The sequence below is a fragment of the Phaethon aethereus genome, assembly GCF_964289735.1.
Source record: "Phaethon aethereus genome assembly, chromosome: 2".
In the NCBI taxonomy this organism is placed as follows: domain Eukaryota; kingdom Metazoa; phylum Chordata; class Aves; order Phaethontiformes; family Phaethontidae; genus Phaethon; species Phaethon aethereus.
This window is the reverse complement of record NC_138582.1, coordinates 171,373,879-171,395,216: the sequence shown is the minus strand read 5'-3', so window position 1 is coordinate 171,395,216 and position 21,338 is coordinate 171,373,879. Positions and strand designations below refer to the sequence as shown.

Here is a 21,338-nt window from a genome sequence, read left to right as displayed (position 1 = left end):
CTGAAGCTAAATTACTGTTCTACCTTTCTTTGTTTTGAAGCTGTTACGTTACCAAACAGGAGTGCCTCTCTGCTGGATTGCAGGCAGGCACAATTTACTTCCCAGGCTTCTAGCAAATCCTTTCATGAGCTACTGTAGCCAAAGATTTCAGTTCTGCTGCAGAGGTGCCCAAGTGCATGCGGCATTTTTAAAGCTATATGCTTCGACCTTGTTTTAAAAGGACTTCGGATTTTTTTTTTCTTTCTCAGTTGTGTGTAGGCACAATAACCCTACTTAGAAGTAATTCCTAGTAACACAGAATATGTTTAATCTCCATTATATCTATTATGGAGTTGCTCCAAGATGAACAGAATCCATGCATTGAATTGCAAAAGAGCCAGGCCCTTCCCAAGCAATTTCTAGTAACACACCGCTGTGGCGGACTTGGATATCCCAAAGCTGCCCTTAACAGCCCTTAACAGAGTAAGGAGGAGTGGGCTCCACAGCTCTGAATCCTTTAGGTATACCCTGTTACCCTCACAGAAGCGTCTAGGGACTTCATTTCTCCATGAAATTCTGAGCACCTAAGTGGCTGCCATGGAAATACAGTGACTGAATTTTGTTTCAGGCTTGAAAATCTAACACGTGAAGCAAACGGAAAGCCGCTAATGCTTGGTAAATGGGCGCGTTCACTCGAAGCTAGTTTGCTTTCATGGTCACAGAGTTCTGATCTGGCTGATGCTCCGAAACCTTGGCTGGGCACTAACAGAGCATCTACTGCTTCTTTTTAAATATCTGCTTCCATAATGCTTTGTTGTGGTTTTCAAATGGCAAACCCCGACCTCTCCACTGGTTCAAATGCGTCTGTTCTATGTCCAGGTTCCTTTTGGGGCATATCTGTCAGTTCTCAAAAGCCTGAGGGGAAGGCATGATTCTCCAACTGATGAGTGCATAAACTAATTTACTTGCTATAGCTAAGATCTTGCAGAATTTGCAAGTAGCTAAAACTCATTTCTTAGTATAGAAATGAGATTTGTTTCAGTTTCATTCTTTCAAGGCTCTTCAACCTTCTGATAATGGAAGTCTTTAAAGTATTGTTTGTTCTTTGCAAGTCATCTACTTGAAAAAGCATCGATAAGTTTGCTGTTCCACTCATCTGGCTCTGAAACATCAAGCTGGTGATGAGTTGTCATTGATGAAAATAGTTTACTCGTCAACTTTCTCATTTTGAAGCTACCAGTTCTGTGTCCTGATTGACAGGTTCTCATGCTATATAATTACATTGTCAAGAGAGGTGCTTATTTTAATTAAAAGTAAAGTAGTTACTCTAATATAGTCACTAACATAACTAGGATTATTCTATATAGGTAAAGGAGTAAAGCTTGTATGTAAACTGAGTTCCTGGAAGCAGTGACTGTGCATACCCTGTTGCCAAACCAGCTACTTCTGTTTTCATGGTTGTATCTGTTGTAGCTGCTACTTTCCGTAACCTGTGATGTTTTATGCACCCTGCTCAAATTTTGTCTTGCTTTTTGAGTAACACTGGCTAACGTGTTGATCTTGGGGCACTTCTCTAGAGAGTCAGGTTGCTTGCAGCAGATTGCATCTGGCCTTTCTTGCGGGCATCAGACTGTGTATCAGAGCAGGAGAAGCCATAAAGCTGACCTCCAGGAGCTGTACTTCAGCAGGTCTTTCCAATGCCATTTATGACTTGATTATTCCTTTTTGATACCCTTTGTAAAATAAGGGAGCAGAGTTGCTTGCCCTTTCTGCCAGGTATTTCCACAAGCTTGAATTGCTTCTGCTGTTCTACAGAAAGTTCAACTCAGAATTTTCAAGGCTTACTACAAATAAACTTGATGTATGCATGAGATGTGATAAGCATATAACACATTAAATGCTATTTAATGACTGCTTATTTTACTCTTTAATTACAGCTTTTTTTTGATTAACTTACTTTCAGAGTCTGTCCTCTATGGTCTTACTTTCCCTTATACCATCTCAGGTGTGTATGTATATACATAAGGCAAAACATTGTGAGTTCATGAAGGCATCGAGGGCCTGCGCAGTGGTATTACAACCATAATTAAGCTGGACTGGATCTCTGAAAAATTTTTCTCACAGTATGACTCGAGCTCTTTCTCATCTCCTGATTTCTAGTTCCAGTGTTCATACTGTACAGTCTTCTTCATAAGCAATAACAGAAGAAATCATCTTAGAAATGAAAGCCAAAATTCTCACATAAGCACAAGATCCATTATTCTGGGAGCCGCACGTGTAAGACGTGGAGTAGGATGCGTTTAGAGGAGCTGGCATGAGGACTCGGTGACTGAGGTGAACTTTTGTAGTGAAACTTCTGCCTTTGTGTGCACTCATTAGTCTTCCTTTCCAGGCCACGGCAGCGAGATGATCTTGCAGGAAGAAGAATGAGGAGGTACAAAATACCTAATAAAAATGGGAATTGATTGATCTACGATATTAGAGATGTGCTGTCCTTCTCTGCCTCCCAAGAGAAGGGACTCTAGCAAAAGCCAGAAAGCCATTATTTCCTGGGTTTTGCTCTTGGGGAGGTAGAAGCCGCTTTCCTTTCTGATGCCCGTGCTATTAAAGGAAAGCAGCTGACGGGACAGCTGCCTGCCCGGCCTGTTTGGTTTGTGGCTTAGCAGTCAATATGCAGCATAGAAAGAAAGTGCTTTGCTAACAGCCAGGGTTTTCGTACCCAGCCCCCACTTCGACTGGCTTTCCCTCTGTCCTCTGCCAAGTGAAAACAGAGACTTTTTTCCCCCCATGATTAATGAAACTCTCCTTATTTGGTGCTGCCGCTCCTGGTGTGCAGCGCAGAAAATCCCGTCTTCTGCGAGGCAGCTTGAAAACCAGCAAGCGAGTATGACTCTGGGGAGTTTCTATTTTTTGAAGTAGTTAAGGAATAGGTCATTTTCGAGCTAAAACTTACAAGCCTGTGCAGAAGGTGGGCAGACTCCTTTATTTTCCTTAGATAAGCATTTATGATTTTTGGAGATGACATACCAATCTTTTTTAGGTCTCTTACTTCAGTGCTCGTAGACCTGTGCGGAGTCAGGCACTTGAAAGTCCCTGACAGTTATTATCTATGAACTCATCTTGCATGTGGCGCTTTTGAAGGCCAGCCAAGACCATTAATCCCCACCTTCTAGAGTCCCTAATCCCTGCTGAGGTTTATAGGAAAGTTATTCTTGTACTCCCAGTGAAGCTGCTCTGGCAGAGTATCTATCCTGCTGTAACTTAAGGCAAGTTTATTAATGTGACTTTTTATCAGCTTGGAAACAGTAAAACTCTTAATGTAGCAATCTAACTTGGACAGTCTTACCCCATCTTGCTGAGTGGTTAATAGTAGTGAAATTGCCCAAAGGGAGGGAATCATTCAGGACGCTGGTGTTCTCTTATCTCATCTCAGTGTGCTTAAGTATAATTAACAATAGCAAAACGCTCTTTGCAGGCATGAATACATGCCACGTATTTTTTTGGGAACGGGTGCAAATGAAGTCAGGGTTGAAAGTGGCCTCCTGGGTGATTCTTTGTAGTTATATCGTTCTTCCTCTTCTCAGCCTGACACTCCTAAAGCCTCCCAGCTCTGGTTTTTGTCCAGTTGCAACTAGACTGATGTAAGACCCTCTCCTTAAGTGAGCCTCCCCTCTTCCTGCCATCCTTATCTTGCTCGAAGACTTTTCTTTGGTTCCAAACAGGGTTCTCCAAACACTCAGGACTGGTTCAGGTGGGCTTCCTTCCATTTGTTGTCCTTCTAGGGCTCACTTGTGGTTTGGACAGGAGGGAAGTCTAAACGGTTTTACCTTCAGTTCATGACTGTTCACTCTGGTCAGTTTTGGTAGCATTGGTCAGCTCTGTGCTAAATCTTCTGTTGGTTGAAGTGGTTTTTAGGTGGCTTGGGGCCCTTCCTGTCAAAGGGAACTGTGATACCTCTCCAGTAGTACGTACTATGGGGAATTGCAAAATTCACTTCAGGCTTTTAGACAAATTGAAAGCAATTTAAACCGAATTCTCAGGGATGTGGTAGAGTTACTCTCTTGGGTGTCTGGAGTTGTCTATCTCTGAGCTCTATGACCAGAGTTAGACTCTTCAAGGCCGGATAGCAAAATAGTTGCTGTCTTGGCTTTGCTCAGCTGTTAAGTGTACTGATAAAGAGCATTGTAGGCTTCATGCCCAGAGTTCCCATGCCATCTCCTTCTGGAGCCATTGCATGTAGTTACTTCCCTATAGAAAAGACAAGAAGTTCTGCAAAAAGTATCTTTTTACCTTGAGCAGAGGGAGAACCGGAGTTAAGGCCAAAAAGAAATCTAACTGATAGAAAACTGCAACTGAAACACTGAAATCTGTGTTAGCAACCAGTCTCACTGCGCAGTACAACCGTCCGTGCACAGTGGACTTCACACAGGCCTTTGGAAGAAGCAAAGGCCAATCTGTGCCAGGTAAATGCTATGTTCCAGAGACGCTGTGCTTCTGAACATGGTGATCCTTGAGTCCTGTGGTGTTATCTTAGGGAGCTGGAACAGCAGCAGTTGAGTCCAGCTTTCTCAGGTTTATCAGCAGCTCTGAACACTTTCAGGGCAATAACTGGGCCTGTTTCCTGACCTCTCATGTCTTCCCTAAAGCAATACTTTGGGAATGAGTTCTTTAAAGGGGACTACATGAATACATAAGTAAAACGTAATGCAGTCACCTTTACTTATGTTCATAAAAATCAATGTTACAAGTTAGCAGAGGTGGTCTTATGGTCACCCACAAAAGGAGTGTTCCTCTTCCCTAACGGAAAAAGTCTAGTGTTCCAAACTAGAGTTGGATAATAAATTAATAAAACATATTTATCTAGAGTGCTGTGAGTTCCAAATTACTCTGTGTCTGTAGCTGCTGTTGATACGCTGTCTGCCTGTTGTGGTGCTTGTGGGAAGGTGCAGTATGGTAGTGTTCCTGCCATATGTGAATAGTAACAGGTCAGCTGCTCCTAGCTGATGGAGAGGCACTGTGCATTTCCATTCTTCCCTCTGACATCCTAATCCTTTACTGGGAACTAACTATAGGGAGACCAGTATCAGCCCAGAGATTTAAAAAAAACAGAATTGAAGAAGAAAAAGCCCCTTTCTTGTGGCTCTGACCCTTCTTCTGTTTCATGAGGCAGAAGTGCACTTGCTGCATCCCAGCCTGTGGTCCCATGTCGCTGCGTGGGATTGGGAATGTGGTGAGCTGGGTAGGGAGATCTCAACTAGGATCAGCTCTTACCTGGAAGAGCAGCTCTCAGCCTACGTGACTGCTCGTGTTTCAGCCACATCAGTTGGTCAAGACAACTCTGGTGGCAGTATGCTAACAAAAGCCCAAATACTCCTACAAGTAGTGACAATATGTGGAAAATTTTTTTAGATGGTATTAGCTTTTATCTTAAAGCTGCATTTTTATGTACCTCTTCCATGCAGGAAGAAGGTGAGCAGTAGTGAGAAGCTAACATCTTTCTTACGTGTATACATTATATTCTTGCTTTTGGAGCTGACCTTCCAGATTAATTCCGGTTGTCTTCACAGTTTTGCAAGTCAAGCTTTTCCTACCATACTGACTTCTGGCCTCACACTGTAGACAAATTGAAGCAATTGCAGACAAGTAATAACTTGTGGGTCTTTTGAAGCAGCAGGAGGAAGACCTTTGTATATTAGTAAGCAGGATCGGTGGCTGCCTTTCCATTGCAGGACTAGTTTGGACTCCTAGAGCTGGCTTCATAGCACCCAAAGTAATTTTAGTTTTTGAATCAAGAGGAAGAGAGTTACACAATGGCCAGTCTTGATCATTCATATTTTCAGGTATCAGAGATGCACATTCTGGAAATATTCCTCATTTTTTTTTACATAGCCTTGTCTCGTTTCCATTCTTAGCAAAAGCCACTGCATGAATGAAATTCTGTATTTACTGCAGGACTGCACTACTGTGTGCTCTCCATGCTACTTTATCCTCTGTCTAGGACAGAAATGGATCCTTTCCAAAACTGCACGTGTAGCCAGGGAGGTTGGGGGCGTTGTTTTGGTTTGGTTTTAAAACTTGTCTTCAAGATAGAAAGTGGAAGTGCTTTAGTACTTGTTCTGTTGATAGGCTTTTGATCATTGGTTTGGAAAGTATCAACAGTGGTTTTCAAAGAATATCAAAATGCCAAAATGGCTCTGCTTGGCAGGGACCTCTAGAGATAATTCAGTCCAACAGCCCTCTGCTTAACGCAGGGTCACCTGGAGCAGGTTGCCCAGGACTGTCCTGTTGGGTTTTGAACATCTCCAAGAATGGAGATGTTCAGTGGAGAATCCACAACCTTCTTATTGATGCCTCCTAAGTCTCCCTATTCTGTCATTAAAGAATGTTGTATATACAGGCACCTCTGTGTGTGTGTGTGTGTATGTATTTAGACAATGTGCAAACAAGAATTCTTACTGGTGCTCTGTCATTTGGGTATTCCTTCTGCCTTGATCTTTGACAGAGATCTCGCTCCAGCTAATTATTTTTATTTTGCTTAAGTGCTGAATGTAGACTTTACTTTTAAACTGCTTTTACTTAATTGAAAAGAATGATAATAAGGGGCATATAATATGCATGTTACCTGCTACTAGAATACAGAGATTCCTCGAAGTCTCGAAGTACTAGTATTTATTTATTTATTTATTTTTATGTCCTCCCCTCCACTAATAACAGATCTGGTACAGTGATCAATTTGTGTATGGAGCTTCCATAATAACTGGTAGTAACACAGTCTTCTCCAGGCAGCTTTGCTTGCGCGGTATTGCCTTTCTTCTGTGGGAGAGGTGAACGTTAAGTTGAATATGATGGGATCTGCAGGAGAGCTTCTACCCTTGCAGGCGATCTCCTGCCAGGAGCCCGGCTACGTGGGTGGCTAGTCTCCCTATGTTTGGAAGTGAATGCTTCGTGGGATGCGCTAACCGTCGGGATGGGTAGCAGCAAATTGCACTCTGTAAAATAGTGGAGGCTTTGCTGAGAGGTTTCGGCCTGTATTGCCATGCACTGGCTCACCAGAGACCTCTATTTTGTTGAAATCTGGTGAGATCAATTCCTATACTAAATTGCAGCCAAGTTAAATGTCAGAGTGACCCAACTTCCTCATGGGCAGAGATCACTTACAAAACTGTGCTCTTTTGGCTGGTGCAAAGCTTGTGTTTTAAATGAGCAGTACAGAGCATTGATTTCCTTTTTGAAGAGTCTATTGTAGATGCAAGTGCAAAGGTGGAAAGGTTGAGTGATGCAGTGATCTATCCTTGCTGGCATAAGGCTAAAGTTTCTTGAAAAACATCATCTTGGATCACAAGGTTTCTGCCCTGGAGAGGGGGGAGCAGCCGTGTAGTCTTGTCATGTTTATAACAGCTGTAAATGTACACAGTCCTTTCATAAAGTCTTTCAGTGTTCGGTAGCTCTTATAATAGTCTTCCTGCTAGCCAGCTCCAATGGAAGTTTTATTTGCATTTGGGAGCTTTTCATTACCTGGTGTTGTGCAGATTGTGTAAATCGTCTCAAATGTGCTCTGCAGACCTGGCTGATGTTGGAGATGTAACTGCCATAATGGAGATGCAAAGCTGTTGTCTGATCATTGTATTTGTTAGGCTGTGCACCATCCTCTTCAGAAAGATAAATCGTGCTGCTTTTCCCTAAGTTACAATTTATCTGTCTATACTTGAGAAGAATAGACTTGAGTTGTCCTTGTTGCCATCACCTCCCCTTGGATGGCTTTCTCCTAGTCCTTGCAGCTTTCCAGAACCTTGTAATTTAAAGAAAAATTGTGCTGCTTTTTTTGTTCAATGAAGTACAGATATTTTTTAATGTAAGTCAATGTCTACGTCTAAAAAGAACAACTATAAACTGAAATGTAGCTTTAGTAAACCTGAAAAATGTTGGACTGTCAGCTTGCAGGCTGACTTTAATTAACGGTTTTTATGTTGACAGTGAGCAGGAGATCCACATGTGGAGGGAGGAGGTTATTTTACAGCTTTCCTCTGGCTAGTTCAGGATTTCTGCCCAGTTATCTTTGTAGACTTTATCATTTGATGAAGTTTAGGCTCTCCAAGCTATGAATGTCTGGAAGGCAGGAGGAAAATAGAAGTTGTCTCAAATTCCCAGAAAACTGAGACAATCTTTTTTAATGTTAGTGAAGAGGCATGAATATTGGGAGACTGTCTGCTGCCTTACTTTGCTAATTCACACGCCATCTGAATAATTGAATATAGTGAAAGCATGCCTCATTGGCTTTATTACTGCTTTCTTAAGGAAAGTCTAGTTGATGAAAACGTTTCAAGCTTATGGAGGAGAAATGTTCATTAAAGACTCCTATGCAATCTAGTTGTAGAAGTTGGGTGTATTTGCAGTACCAATTAACAGCAAAAATAATGCTTTACTTTAAACAGTGGAGAAATGGCTTGTAGCCCAAGTAATGAAACCCTACAAATTGATGGATGCTCTCAGAAATAATGAATAAACCCCAGAATTATATAGACTCTTACAAGGCTTCATGAAATTGATATTCCTGCACTTTTTTAAGCTATCAACTTTGAAATTCTGAAGTTGCGATTTATAAAAGTTGAAGGTATGGCATTATAAAAATGGCCTTTGTCAGCTAGAGCTCATTTCGTTCAAATGACTTTCCCTGTCATAGTCTATTGGCCTCGCTGTGTCGGTTTCCGTTCTGCTCTGACAGTTGCTCTTTGTTTGTTCAAAATATTAACACGCCCACGAAAGTGAACGACTAATAGCATTAACGGCGCACAGTTGGCATGCAGGCCGTGCTCCCCACCTGCAGTGCTCGCAGCCCCCCTGCCTGCCGCCGTCCTGAGCCTCTTCTGCAGAGTCGCTTCAGTTGCTTCAGATTTTCTGGATTCTCTAGTACGGGTCCCAGCTGAGACTGTAACTGCTTCCCAGCTTGTCTTTGTGGCCAGTGCCTGGAAGTGTCCGTGAACCCACCTGGAAGATAACCGTGCTGTTTTCCCTCGTGTCCGTATGTAGATCAATATGCAGCCTTCACATCTTACAGCCGTATTGCTGAATGGCAAGCTGACTAACAAGTGTACTGTGGTCAAGCTTCTGCTCAGTTGTCTCGTGGCTCTTGTGTTCATTTTCCTTTTTGCCTGTCCCCTTCCACTTCCTTAAGCTTGTTTCCTTTTTTTGACTTAGGCTTTTTCCCTTATCCAAAGCACACACACACACTATATGCATTCCACCCAAGAGTTTACCTGAATCAAGTGTTTTTGCCCGTATTCGTTCCTGCTCACAGGTTTACTCCAACTGGCCTCTCCCAAGTGAAAGACCAGCAGTGCTTGGAGCACTCATTTCATTTTCTGCGTGGATCTCTCTTAGCTCCTCGTGTGCCTGACGTGCAAGTTCAGTTACCTACGACTGAACAGGCTACAGACAGCTTGAGAATCTCCGGGATTGTTTCAGTGTGTGTATAATGTCACTCAGAGCTCCTTTAACCTGTTTCATTGTGTAGGCTTTTTGCTGTAGGAAAAGAAGCTCAAGTGAGAATAGCAGTCTGAGTCAAAAGCTGAGGGAAAACTTATAGGTGACCTGATGAGCGGAAGCAGTGAGATATCAAATGTGGAAGGGGAAATGACTGAGCAAACCGCGTTATGAGGAAGCAGTAGCGGCTGAACCTCTGCCTCGGCTTTGAAATTCTGTTGACCAACTGAATCGCAGCTTTGTTAAACCTATCTAAAGTGAGAAGTTAGAACACCGTGTTTGTTTTCTCATGTGTGGCTGTAAACTGACTGTGGAAGTGAACTGAGATTTGCATCTAGCCTTTAGAGCTATTTTACGGCTATTAGTATGCGGTTCAGCAGTGCTGTCTTCTTAGAGCCACCTTGCCGTGCCCCCAGCCCTCTGCCGTACCCTCGCATCCATTTGCCTGTTGCCCAGCTCTGCCTGCGTGACAGATAGCTTGCGTTGTGGCTTGGCAAGTAGCTTTCTAACTACCAGTTGTCCTTCTGTTTCTCCGTGGGGGCAATAATAAGGGCTTTTTTTTTTCCTTTTACTTCAGTTATATGCTTTTTGACTTGTTATCTATGGGAGCTTGGAGGTTCTGGGACTGACTTAATCTGTTTCATGTATTTAAAATTAGCCAGGAAGCTGTTGGAGAACCTCTACTGAGAAGGGAAACAACTGTACAAGTTGCTCTGTTCGTTGTAGCAGTCCAGGCGTAAAATCAACAAATGGCCCAAATCTACCTTCTCTGTACTTGACACTCCTTCTTGTCCCTCACAAAAGAGGGAGGCAATTACTTAAGCTGTATAAATAATAGCTGGAAACCCTCTTGCTGTATTTATGTATTGTCTGAAGGAGAATGTGGTTTTGTATGACATGACTCTTACTGAAATCCTGATATTACTGAGAGCCCAAACATGCATTTGAAATTAGTAATAAGATACTGTATGTGATGCCTTATGTAAGCAGACCCTCAGCATGTCACTGAGGTTGGCAGCACGAGTGGTGTCCCCGGCTGGAGCTGGAAACTGTGCTCTGCTGTTTGGTGTTTGATTTTTTGCTGTGTAAACACCTATAGTCTTCCACTTAACTAGTGGTATGAGGATGTTGTGATACTGGGTACTTAGGCTTGTCTAGCAGGTCTTGAGTGTCTGGACTGGACAGCCTTCCCTCCACTAGTGAGATGGGAACTGTATGTCACTGCATTTTGGAGGAACTGATTCCTGAATATAAGCCTAGAATTAAAGATACCCATTTTTGAGACTGTTGCATTGGTTTTTCTAGCGAGTTGAGCATGAATTTGTAAGTTTTGTTCAAAAGACTTTATTAAAGGTCCCTTGACCTGCATCTCTTTACCTGTGAGAAGAAACCTCTAGTAATTTGAGTGATTTCCTGTGACTCACACAGAAAAGCAGAGATCTTACCTTAACTTCATTAAAAACAACTAAAAAAACCTTAATCCCATTGTTTCAGACTGTGCTAAAAAAAAATATAAAAAAATTAAACTAGGTCATAGATTTGTCATGCCCAGCCAGGGAATGTAAGAAGTATCAGCACGTTGATTCATTGATATGTCCTCTCCTCCTGAAAGACAGGTGCCGACATCCTTTTCATGCAAGACTCCCTTTAGGATACTGCGAAGGAAGATGACTTAGCATATACCTGCTCCCCGCTGTCCTGTTTTCTTATGCCTCAACAGCCGCTGCTAAGGGCTCATGAGAGCCTCGTCTAAGAAAAGCAAGCTGACTTACAACAAGAGAAATGGGAATTACGACTGAGCTGTCCCTGTTTCTTCCAGTCAGGGATTTTGTTCTGTATGGAGTTAGGAGCTAATTTTAAAGGAGCAAGTGGATCTGATGAAATAGTATATAAGCTTCTCATAAATCTGTGTATCATAGTGTTTCCTTTAAACAAGCATGCATTAAAGAAAAGTGAGGAAATGTTGCTTCGTTTACTTTCCTCTTAGATGTGCTACTCTTTTTGAATAGATTTCTCCGTATCTCTTTGGCATACACGTTGCTTGAACTTTATTTGGGTAGGGGAGAATACATAGTTAAGACTAGTAGGCATACAGCCAGTCGGTGTCCGTGGAAGAGCAGGGGCTGAGTACAGCTCGGTGCAGGACGGAGCTGGGTATCCGCTTGAGGAGAGCAGCAGCCTTGCAGGGCTCTCCGGAGCGGGCCGGAGCACCGGGTCACTGCGGGGCTGGCAGGCAGCAAGCGCTCTGCCTTCCGTAGCTGGCACAAGGTGATACCTGTCATGTACGTGCTTCTCTGGGAAAAGTCGGCTATTCCCTCTGCCAAAAATCTGAGGGAAGTCAGTCAACGTCTGGTGCCAAGTATGATTCTGTTTAAACAGTTTACAGGTTTTCACATATCTTTTTTTGTGAGCAGCATCCCCTGCCCCCACTTGCCTGCTCTTCCCTTCCTCCATCTTCAGACAAGATGCACAAAATCTGGGTCAGACTGATCATAACTTGAAATTCAAAGTCTGTGCGTGCCCAGAGGCATGTACACAGCAGCGCAGTTAAGGAAGCTACAAAATGGAAATACAAAGTTCAGGAAATAAATTCCACTCTTCCCTAGATGGGAAACTAGAGGCAGTGGCTTATGCAAGTGCGTGTTGTTTCTATTGCTTCTACTTTCAGGGGGTGGCTGGATAAGATGATGTTTCTTGAAAGTTATTCCACTAGGTCACTTAAAGTCAAACTTCTGCAAGGAAGTGCCAGTCTAATTTCTTCGGGATCTCTAGGATGTTGTCAGTCTGAGACTCTCTAAATCGGTTCACAGAGCTCAAGTTCCACATACGCTGGTGAACTTCAACCTTTTGGATGTGGTCAAACATCAAATAAGATGGTGGGAAGACCCAGAAAAGAGCTCATTTTGAAAGGGAGAGACTAATTAAATGGGGTGAATAGTAGGAGCTCTTTGGAATGAGATGCCAGGACAGGGGGTCTGTGGTATGGGTAACAGGTGAAAATGACTCTTCTCTATTTTTCAGATTAGCTAACAAGAAGATGGATTCTCTTTATCAAAATGAACAGGTTACTGGGTACACAAAGATTCTGAGCATAAAAAAAACAGATGGGGCAAATACTGGGTGTAACAGATCAGCTGTTGCTTCAACATGAAGAGGTCTAAACAATTTTATTTTTTTTTAATTGTGAATTAACGGAATAAGATTTATTTGCTGTGGAAAAATTTGAAGATTTCCTGGAATGGACTGAGGAATGTCTAGCTACAGGAAAACTCTTTTCCTTGTCCATAGTACAGCTGTCACTGTGGGACTGATAACACTATGGTTTGATCCTTTCCACACCTTTCCTCTGAGCAAAATACTTATTCAACTTGGTGTTCTTCAGGGAGGACTTGACTGTCCTCTGAGGCTCTTCCAGAGATAGAAATCTAGTCATGCAGGTTGGTGTTACACCATCGCTGCTGTTATTCCATCTGCTATTTAACAAACAAGAGGACCTTGGCAGCTGTCTCACAGCTGAAGAATACATTTTTAAACTGCTGCCTTCTGAAGCCTCAGTCATTCCTCAGTTCTGCCCTTTCATCTTAATGTCAGAATTCCTATTTCTTGTACTCTGTTAATACCTGATTTGCATAGCTACGTAACACAGAGTGTATTAAGGTACATCTTGATGAAGGTTCTCGAATGCTTCCTCTGCGTAGCTGACTTCATTCCATATGAATGAAAATGGTCTAGGAAGCATCTGTCTGGCTAAGCTGGTCAATACATGAACGTGCTTCAGGATTTGCCTTCTACCCTTGGGCAGAATCTGTGCAGTATACTTATTTTCCTTTTGTCTTAACTCTATAAGCCCTAGTTCAAACTGGGAGTCTGGGAATTAGTGTAGTTTGCCTGCTCTAACACCAGAGCTGGAAAGCAGAGAAACTGCTTCTAGTCCAATTCTTATGGTGGTCCAGCTGTCCTCTGACCCCACCCGGGCTGTTGAAGGCTTCCCAGAGCCAGTGTGTGCTTTGGGTTAGGGCAGCCAGTTACTTGCCAGGCACCTTTACGTGCCTGCGATACCAGTTCTGTATTTGCTACAAAAATGCAAAATGGCTTTTATTAGTTATGCTGGTTTATTTTTTAGACATAGTTTCTGCATTCCCTCTTGAGTGAAATATAGACAAGGAAATGTCCTGCTGATAAGTCTGCATAACCTCATTATTATTTTTCCCCAGAAACTAGATTGCTTTAGTGTCCTAGTTCCTATGTAGGTCTGAAATAGAGACTTTGTCAATGGTATTTTATGGCAACTATTTCATGAGGTGCCACCACATTAATGTGGACCAAAAAAAGCATTATGTGAATCCATTAGTTGATGGCGGTGGAATACTGATATGCTGGAGGATGATCTGGGTGGGATTAGCTTTGATTTGGGTTTAAGAATTCCTAACTGCTTCCCTAACCCCGCTCACACGGCAGCTCCTGCTGCCACCAGGGCTCCAGAGGCGTTTGCTCTGTTCATTGAAGTGCAGTTGTTTAGGTCTGGCGAGAAGGTGCACCTCTCAGTGGAACAAGGACTAAATTCCTGGCCCATCTGAGTACTGCTTGCGTTTGCTCAGACTATGAACTGATGGTTGTGGCCATACACGTTTCTGCGAGGTCTGGTGCTGGCTGTAAATGGCTACTGGGTTTGGATCATGCAGAGGAGGGGGTGCTAAATGTTAAAGGGCCTCTCTATAAAGTAGTCGGGTAATAGTTTCCATTAGAGTGGGAGGATAGCAATGACTTGCTATTTGGACAGACCCTAAATTAAGCTGTCAAGAGGAAATGCTCCTAAAAGGCACTCCTGTTCCTGAAACTAAAATAGCAGGAATGTTTAATCTGAAGTGAATGTGTGAAAATTGTGAGCTGATAGTTCAGTTTACAGACTGCAGTCTACTGCTAACGAGCATTTGGAGTGAGGTTAAAAAAAGAGAGGTTTTCGTAAATGCCATTTACATAAAGCTTCAGGTTCTTCATGGGTAAACCTTGCTGTGCTGGTGATGGTGCAGAACCAAGTATGATACTATGAACATGAAGGACGTGTGATACCTGCAGAGTCTGGTTCAGCCCAATCTGGCACGCCTGCTGTGAAGAACAGGAGTTGGATTTTTCTTTTGACATCTGGTACGTTCACTCCAGCCTTTGCTTGCTTATTCCCCAAGTTATTGGATGTTCTGGAGCTATTTTCTGACCGTCATCTTGATTCTTGCATTTCCGCGTAGCATCATGAAGCAGCTTGTTGCTAACATTAAATACTCTTTTTCTTCCTTATGCTAAATTAAATTTTCAGAAGAAAAGGATGAAATGTTCATAGCTCCAAAACATTTTTCTTTCTTTTTTTTTTTTTTTTTTGAGATTGACTAACCTAAAAGTCATTATTTCACTTTCAAGTTGAAAGCATGGGAGGACATGGTTGAAAAGAAAAGGTGGCTATTTGAGGCCCATTTCTTCCTTCAAAGAGACTGGCCAATGCAAAGAATCTAGAAGTGACTTACTTCCCTGGTTAAAACTCAGTAAAGGATAATGAGGTCAGTGGTGTGCAGATCCGTACGATGGTGTGTCCTGAAAATAGTCAAGAACTCTATCTGAAAGAAATGTTTTTTAACAAGACTCAAGTATAAAGTGGTTTTTTTTTTGATAACCACAGTTCATTCAACTGTGACCCTGCACACGGGGTTAAGACCTCCAAAGCTTTCACCTCTAGTTTTCCATTAAATAGTAATTCTTCAGGGCCTTTATCTAAACCAACAAAAACTGCAGTTGCTGCTTGAAGTCTGATCTGGCTTGAAGTCTGACCTTTTGTTGTTAAAGAAGAAAAGAATAGATTTAACTGAATTAGTTTTCATAATATACTTGCATGCAATTACATAAACAACGATATCAATGTGATACCATTGTTTATAAGGAATGCGAAATATTGCCTTATACAGGCTGGAGCCTGTAGGTATGTGTCAGTGGCCGTATACTGCTGACGGAGAATTTCCTGCAGTTCAAGGAGTAGGAGCCTTTGTTTTTTTGGAACAAGAGGATCTGTGTTCTGCCATCACCATGTAAGTCAGGGACCCTGGACTGCTGCACAGTGGCCGCTTGGGTCAGCCCTTCGTTAACCCGCACGTACAAATGCCCATTGTGTTTTCTTGTGAATGTGTCTGTGCCTCCTTACGTATGCAGTTCTGTATCTTCAGCTCTAGTGTTTTCCTAATGTGGCTTGGTGGCTCTTATCCAATATAGTGAGAATTGGTGTAAAATGATAAATCACTTTACCTAAGCTCCTTCGTATCTTTTTGTTTGGATGAATTTGTTGTTGGAACGCTAAACTTCACTTCCATGTACTTGTTCTCTACTAATTCTCGACCACTGCTGCGTTGGCTTGCCGGACTCCTAAAATAGAGTAAATCTTTCATTAACAGGGAGAGTCTCTGCACAGATTGTGCTTCTAATAGTGAGTGTAATACAGATCAACATCAAATTGCTTTGTAATTCCACATGTAGACCAAAATTAAAGGAGGCTGAGCTACCGTAGCAGGAGTAGTAAGTATGCCAGTTTAGATACTAATGGCCCTTTATGGTTTTGGGTTTTACAGCTTGTACCAGACAACTTCTGGAAATGGCTAAAATGTATGACTAGAGCTTTTGATATCTTTGCTGTTTTGATAGCGTCGTGCATACAGAATGCTGACTAACGCTGCTCTGAAAGAAAGCTTCAGAAATGCGCCTTTTGTCAATCCAAAGTGGGAGGTTTTGCTCCTATAAATTCCCTTCAGTATTTGTTGACTGTTGTTCCTAATAATAACTTCAAAAGGATGAAGTGTGTGTAGGGGAAAAAAAAATGTTTATGTGTGTATTTGTTATGCCAACCTGAAAGCTTTAGCTGCAAAACAGATGAATCAGTTCAGGTACATTTTCTGTTTAGTGCCAGGAAGTTAAATTGAATGCAGAGATACAAATCAGGGAGGAAAAGATAAATTCCCTCTACTTTGTTTCCAATTTATACCTGATATATAATGTGCATGTGTGTACTTTGCTATATATTTTTTTTTTCATGTAAACATTAAAACTTCACCTTTCAGTACAAATCCCAGGGTTAAAGTGGGTTTGTTGGTATTAGCAAGGTTTGCTGAGGACATCAACATGCTACAGGACCCTATCAAACAGATCAAAAGCATCACTGAAGTATACATCAGAGATTATGTAAAATCCTAATCTCCATAGGGGAAGCTGGGTGGTTTCCAACCCAAGAACTAAATTCACTTGCGTAATTTGTCTTTCTGCTGCTGCAGATACGTAATTAACTCGCGGATCTGGGGCAAGGCAGAAATCAATGTAAGGTTGTGTTTATGCTGGCCAGGTACTCTTTTTTTTTTTCTTTTTTTTTTTTTTTTAAGGGTCTGATAAAACATCGCATGAAACGTAATGTTCATGCACTAAAACCTGATTTAGATCGTCCGGCTGTTCTGTTTCTGTACTGGTGTGGGGTTTTGTAAACATCTGGGAATTACTAAAGCAAATGTTTCTTACTGTGTTATGGCGCAGGAGGCACACAGTTGTCAACATCAAACTGAGTAAACTTAAAAGGTCTCTTATTAAAACGATTGCTTCTTTTTCTTCTTCCCCACACCACTTTCCAGGTTGCAAAGGTGCTAAAGCATGGCCGACTTGGATCACAACCTCAGTCTTGCAGATGCTCTGACAGAGCCACCTCCCGAGATTGAGGAAGAAGTGAAAAGGGACTTCATTGCCACTCTGGAAGCAGAGAAATTTGATGATGTGGTTGGAGAAACAGTAGATAAAACAGACTATGTTCCTCTGCTGGATGATGATGATGATGCAAAAGCTGGGAGCCAGGAACCAAAAAGCAAACCCCATGCAGACGGTATTCAGGTGGAACGTAAGTGTCTAAAGCACAAGACCACAAAGCTGCATTATTTAAGCATCAGAGAACACTTTTGTTTATTGTAATGTTGCTAGGCTGGCTAAAACAGGACTTTTCTATGTTGCTGGTTTTAGTCTGAACAATTTCTTTTCAAAGCAAAGATTGAGATCAAATCCTGTTTCTTGCTTTTCTACTCTACCTTCTGTTCAGTTCTTTAGCCTGTAAAATAAGCTATCATTACTAGTCCACAGTAGATGCTATCATTTATGTTAACATTTTGTAGGCTGCCTTGAGCTTCTCAGAGAAAGCACTGTCCGAAGTGTGTGGTGGCTACACATACACACAGTGCTTTCCACATCAAAAGAACTGCGCAAGGTACCGCCACTCTGGGTAATGGCAATCCAAGGTGTAAAGGTAGACAACTTGCCGTTGCTGGTGAGGTCTGCAGATCGACATCTCCATAAGGTCCACTGTGTGTGAGCTTCAGACTCAGATGTTGAATAGCTAAAGCTTTGTTTCTCCACTGATCCAAGGGTCTGCTTATTTTTACTTCCTGCTGCATGTATATGCTGGTTATGTGCATATATAGTCAAATGTGGTGGTGTCTCTGCTGGTTATGAACACTTACTAGCCCAGCTGATGTTTGTTAGTGTTAATAGCTTTATCGGAAACTACTTAGAAGAAGGAGAGGTTTAAACAGATACTTGCTTCCCTGGATGAGTAAAAAGGAAAACAGTGAGGTTTAGGGTCATCTGTTAGGTTTCTTTCTCAGCAAGCAATTTAAATTCTTTGTATCTTTGCCTGTGTGGTCTTCCCCCCCAGCCAAGTGGGGCTAGTCACCTGTGACAAGTAGTGCCTCGATTTTTCTTTTTTGCCTTGATCTATGCTGGGTAAAGAAGAAAACATTTGCTTCTAGACAGGTAACCTGGTGATTTCTTTCAGGAGAAAGTTATTCTATTTTTGCCTAACCCTGATGCTCATCAGTGATGAAGGTGGGATATGCAGAAGAACTATAATGATCACACCTCAAAATAAGCAGGACCTCCAGGAATACAGAATGGGGAATTATGCAATGGGGATTTCTGGTCTCTTTAAGGAACTTATTTGCATTGTTTAGAAGTGTATCAGGTGCCTTGTAATACAGAAAATGTAATGTTGAATTTTCCATACTAACGTAGTTCATTAAATGGTAACAAACGAGTAGGAAGGCTGGGCGTGGGCACAGAGATTATAAAACTTTGAGCTTTGGTCAGTTCAGATGTGTATTATGGTATTCAGTTACAGTACCTCTAATGGTAGGTGTTTTATATTTTAGCATTGCAGAAATGGGAGTAACAGAGAAACATGAAGACTTGTTAACACTTTGCAGATGGTTTAAGGATGTTTTAAAATAATGCTTTGTTCTAGAAGTTACAGATTCTAAAACATCTTGGCATCAGAATTTCTCAGTGTTAAAATCACTATATAATACTGTTCTAATGACACAAGTTCCTTAATTTGTGTCCTCCCAGATATGTATCCCGTGAACATTACCATCAGAAGTTGCTACTTCAGATAACTTCAGGTTCTTGAAGCAGCTATAATGAGGCCTTTTGGGTTTGCTCAGTAATTAAAACTCACTGAACTGCCCTGTGAGAAAACTGCCAGTTCCTGTGTGCAGAACTGAGGCAGACACTGGAGTGCTAACACAGGTTACCTGTGGGCCAGGCTCTTCTCATCGGCATCTCTTGGCTTTTCTAACCCTCCTTCCCCTCCCTAGTGCCTTCCCTGGCCGTACAACCAGTTGTTTGTCTGCTTGAGCAGAACTTGTTTCCCTCCTACATGGCAAGGGGGGGGATGTGATTTCTTGTTCTTGGTTTGGAGATTTGTTTTTCCCTTTTTTGGGATAGCTGCAAAGCTATGAGCATTATCTAAATCTTTGGCACAATGAAAACAAGACCCTAACTGAAGAAATTGGAGAGCTTGCTTGCCTTGAGTGCATAAGATAATATTTTTTGGCTTTCGCACCTTGTACCAGGAGGGGAAGGGCTATCAAGCTCTGCAGTTTAACAGTGTCGATTTACTTCGGGCTAGTCTTAGGATTTGATCCTGTTAGGTCTTAATTTGTCTAATCTGTTTTTCCCTGAAGTGATAAGGATACATTTCTTCCATGAGATTTATTCAACGTTTAGAACTGTTTTAAAAAAAACATGGTGAAGTTTAATGTACTTGCTTTTATTGAGGCTATAGAGTAATGAGCCTGAGTGAGATCTTACGAGGTCCTAATGGGGGTGTTGGGTGTTATTCTAGTGCAGTGCTTTGAGTAAAATACGAAGGTTGGGGGGGGCTGCTACGTGAAAGGCAGCAAGAGTTCTACGTCCCTGCCTCCAAATATGACTGCAAATAGCTTTGTCTTCCTGAGGGAGAAGAGTAGCTTTCATGGATCAGGCTTTTCAGCCCCCGCTTGTTAATTTATTTATGTTAAAAGGCACGAATGTGTTCAGACAGCACGGTCTTTGCTACTGAGATTGCCTTTCCCCAGTCATAAGAGGTTTAATCATATGTCCCATCAGGCTTTAGCTGTTCCATCTCTGCTCAAGGTTTTTTCTTTCACTTCTTTCCTAAACCCGGGAGCCATGTTAGACAAGTTTAATGATCAGATGGGCCCCCATCGTGGACCTGGGTGGACCATGTGAGTGCAGAGAGATGGAGAAGAAGGACATGTGATGAGCTGTTGTATGGTCACCTACAAATTTGTCCTAGAAAAAAAGCTCTAATAACAGTTAACTGTTAAAATATCATTGGAAAAGCATAGCTTAAGAAGGGTTTTACTCTTTCTAGCACCTGGCTGGACATCATAATTTGGCAAATTCTGGGGTAATCCTCTTACGACGTTGTGGGCTTTACATACCGCTGAAGGATCGCTTTGGGTGTGTGCTACGCTGTTTGCAGCTAGCGTTCCTTATCAGTTCCAAGGAGTTTAGAGGATACTGTGGAGCTTCCAGTTAAAGTTATGGGGGCTGTAGCAGCAGTTTTCGTTAGGGTGCTCATGTGAAGTAAGGGATACGCATCCTAAAGTGTGAAGGAAGAGGTGTTTGCGTGGGTGCAGCTTCCAACTGAAAGGAAAATACTGTGCTTTGATAGCTTGCAGCAAGGCAGCAGAGCTCCTGTGGTTCGAGTGAGGACCAGTATTGTTTCTGAAACGTGCCATCGTGTTGCTGTTGAGGCATTGTGTAGGTCTGTGGCATAACTATTCATGGCCTTGTACACGGTAAATGCATGTTTTGCATTTTTGCACTCGGTCTCTTCACAAAGTTGGCGATGAGTCTTACCTTTGTATACAACTTTTTTTAATAGGGAAACAAATACTGAGCATGATAGCAGCGATGAATTTCTTTTAATTTGCTGTGGGCAGCGGCTTTGGGGTTTTTTTCAAGCACACGTGTCGCCACGAGATGGCTCTGCTGGTGCTGCGTGATGCTGCTGGACAGGCACTGCTGCACAGCAGAGCAGGCCATCCTCCCCTGGTACGGACACGGAACAGCTCCAGAGCCTGAAACCTGAGGCCAAACCACAACTTTTCCCGTTTCTTTTACCTCCCTTTCTGCTCTAGGAGTAAGCGCCTTTCTTGCAGAAGGCAGCAGGCTCTGCTTTTGTGAAAGGAAGTTTAAACACTTTATCACATACGAAACTGAAGATGGAGAATGTTCCATATACCCCGAAGTTTCAAAGAGATAAGTCAGCCAATGGTGTTAACGCTACTTGCATTTTTAGCTCATGTGATACATTAAACACGTTCTCACTCTCAAAGTCTGTCCATCCCCATTCCTCTTCCAAGGCTGTTAAAACTTCTGGTTAGTATAAATCCCTGTGTTGTCTCTTTGTACAAAAGCAAGTATCGAGCATGATCTGAGTGCACTCTCAGATCTGCAGACACTTGCAAAATAAACATTAAAAATGTTCAGAGAGAGCCAGGTGACACCAAAGGTGCACTCCAAAGCGGTGT

General features: G+C 42.3%; 1 protein-coding gene across 1 annotated transcript in view; it reads left to right on the top strand.

Moving 5' to 3' along the window:
- Positions 1–16,410: 16,410 nt before the first annotated feature.
- Positions 16,411–21,338, top strand: part of MAP4 (microtubule associated protein 4) — a gene marked incomplete at its 3' end in the record, with an annotated part of 113,465 nt that continues 108,537 nt past the window's right edge. The window contains exon 1 of the mRNA XM_081996535.1: positions 16,411–17,368. Coding sequence (XP_081852661.1) covers positions 17,128–17,368 — 241 coding nt within the window. The 5' untranslated portion in view covers positions 16,411–17,127. The remainder of the gene's footprint in view (positions 17,369–21,338) is intronic.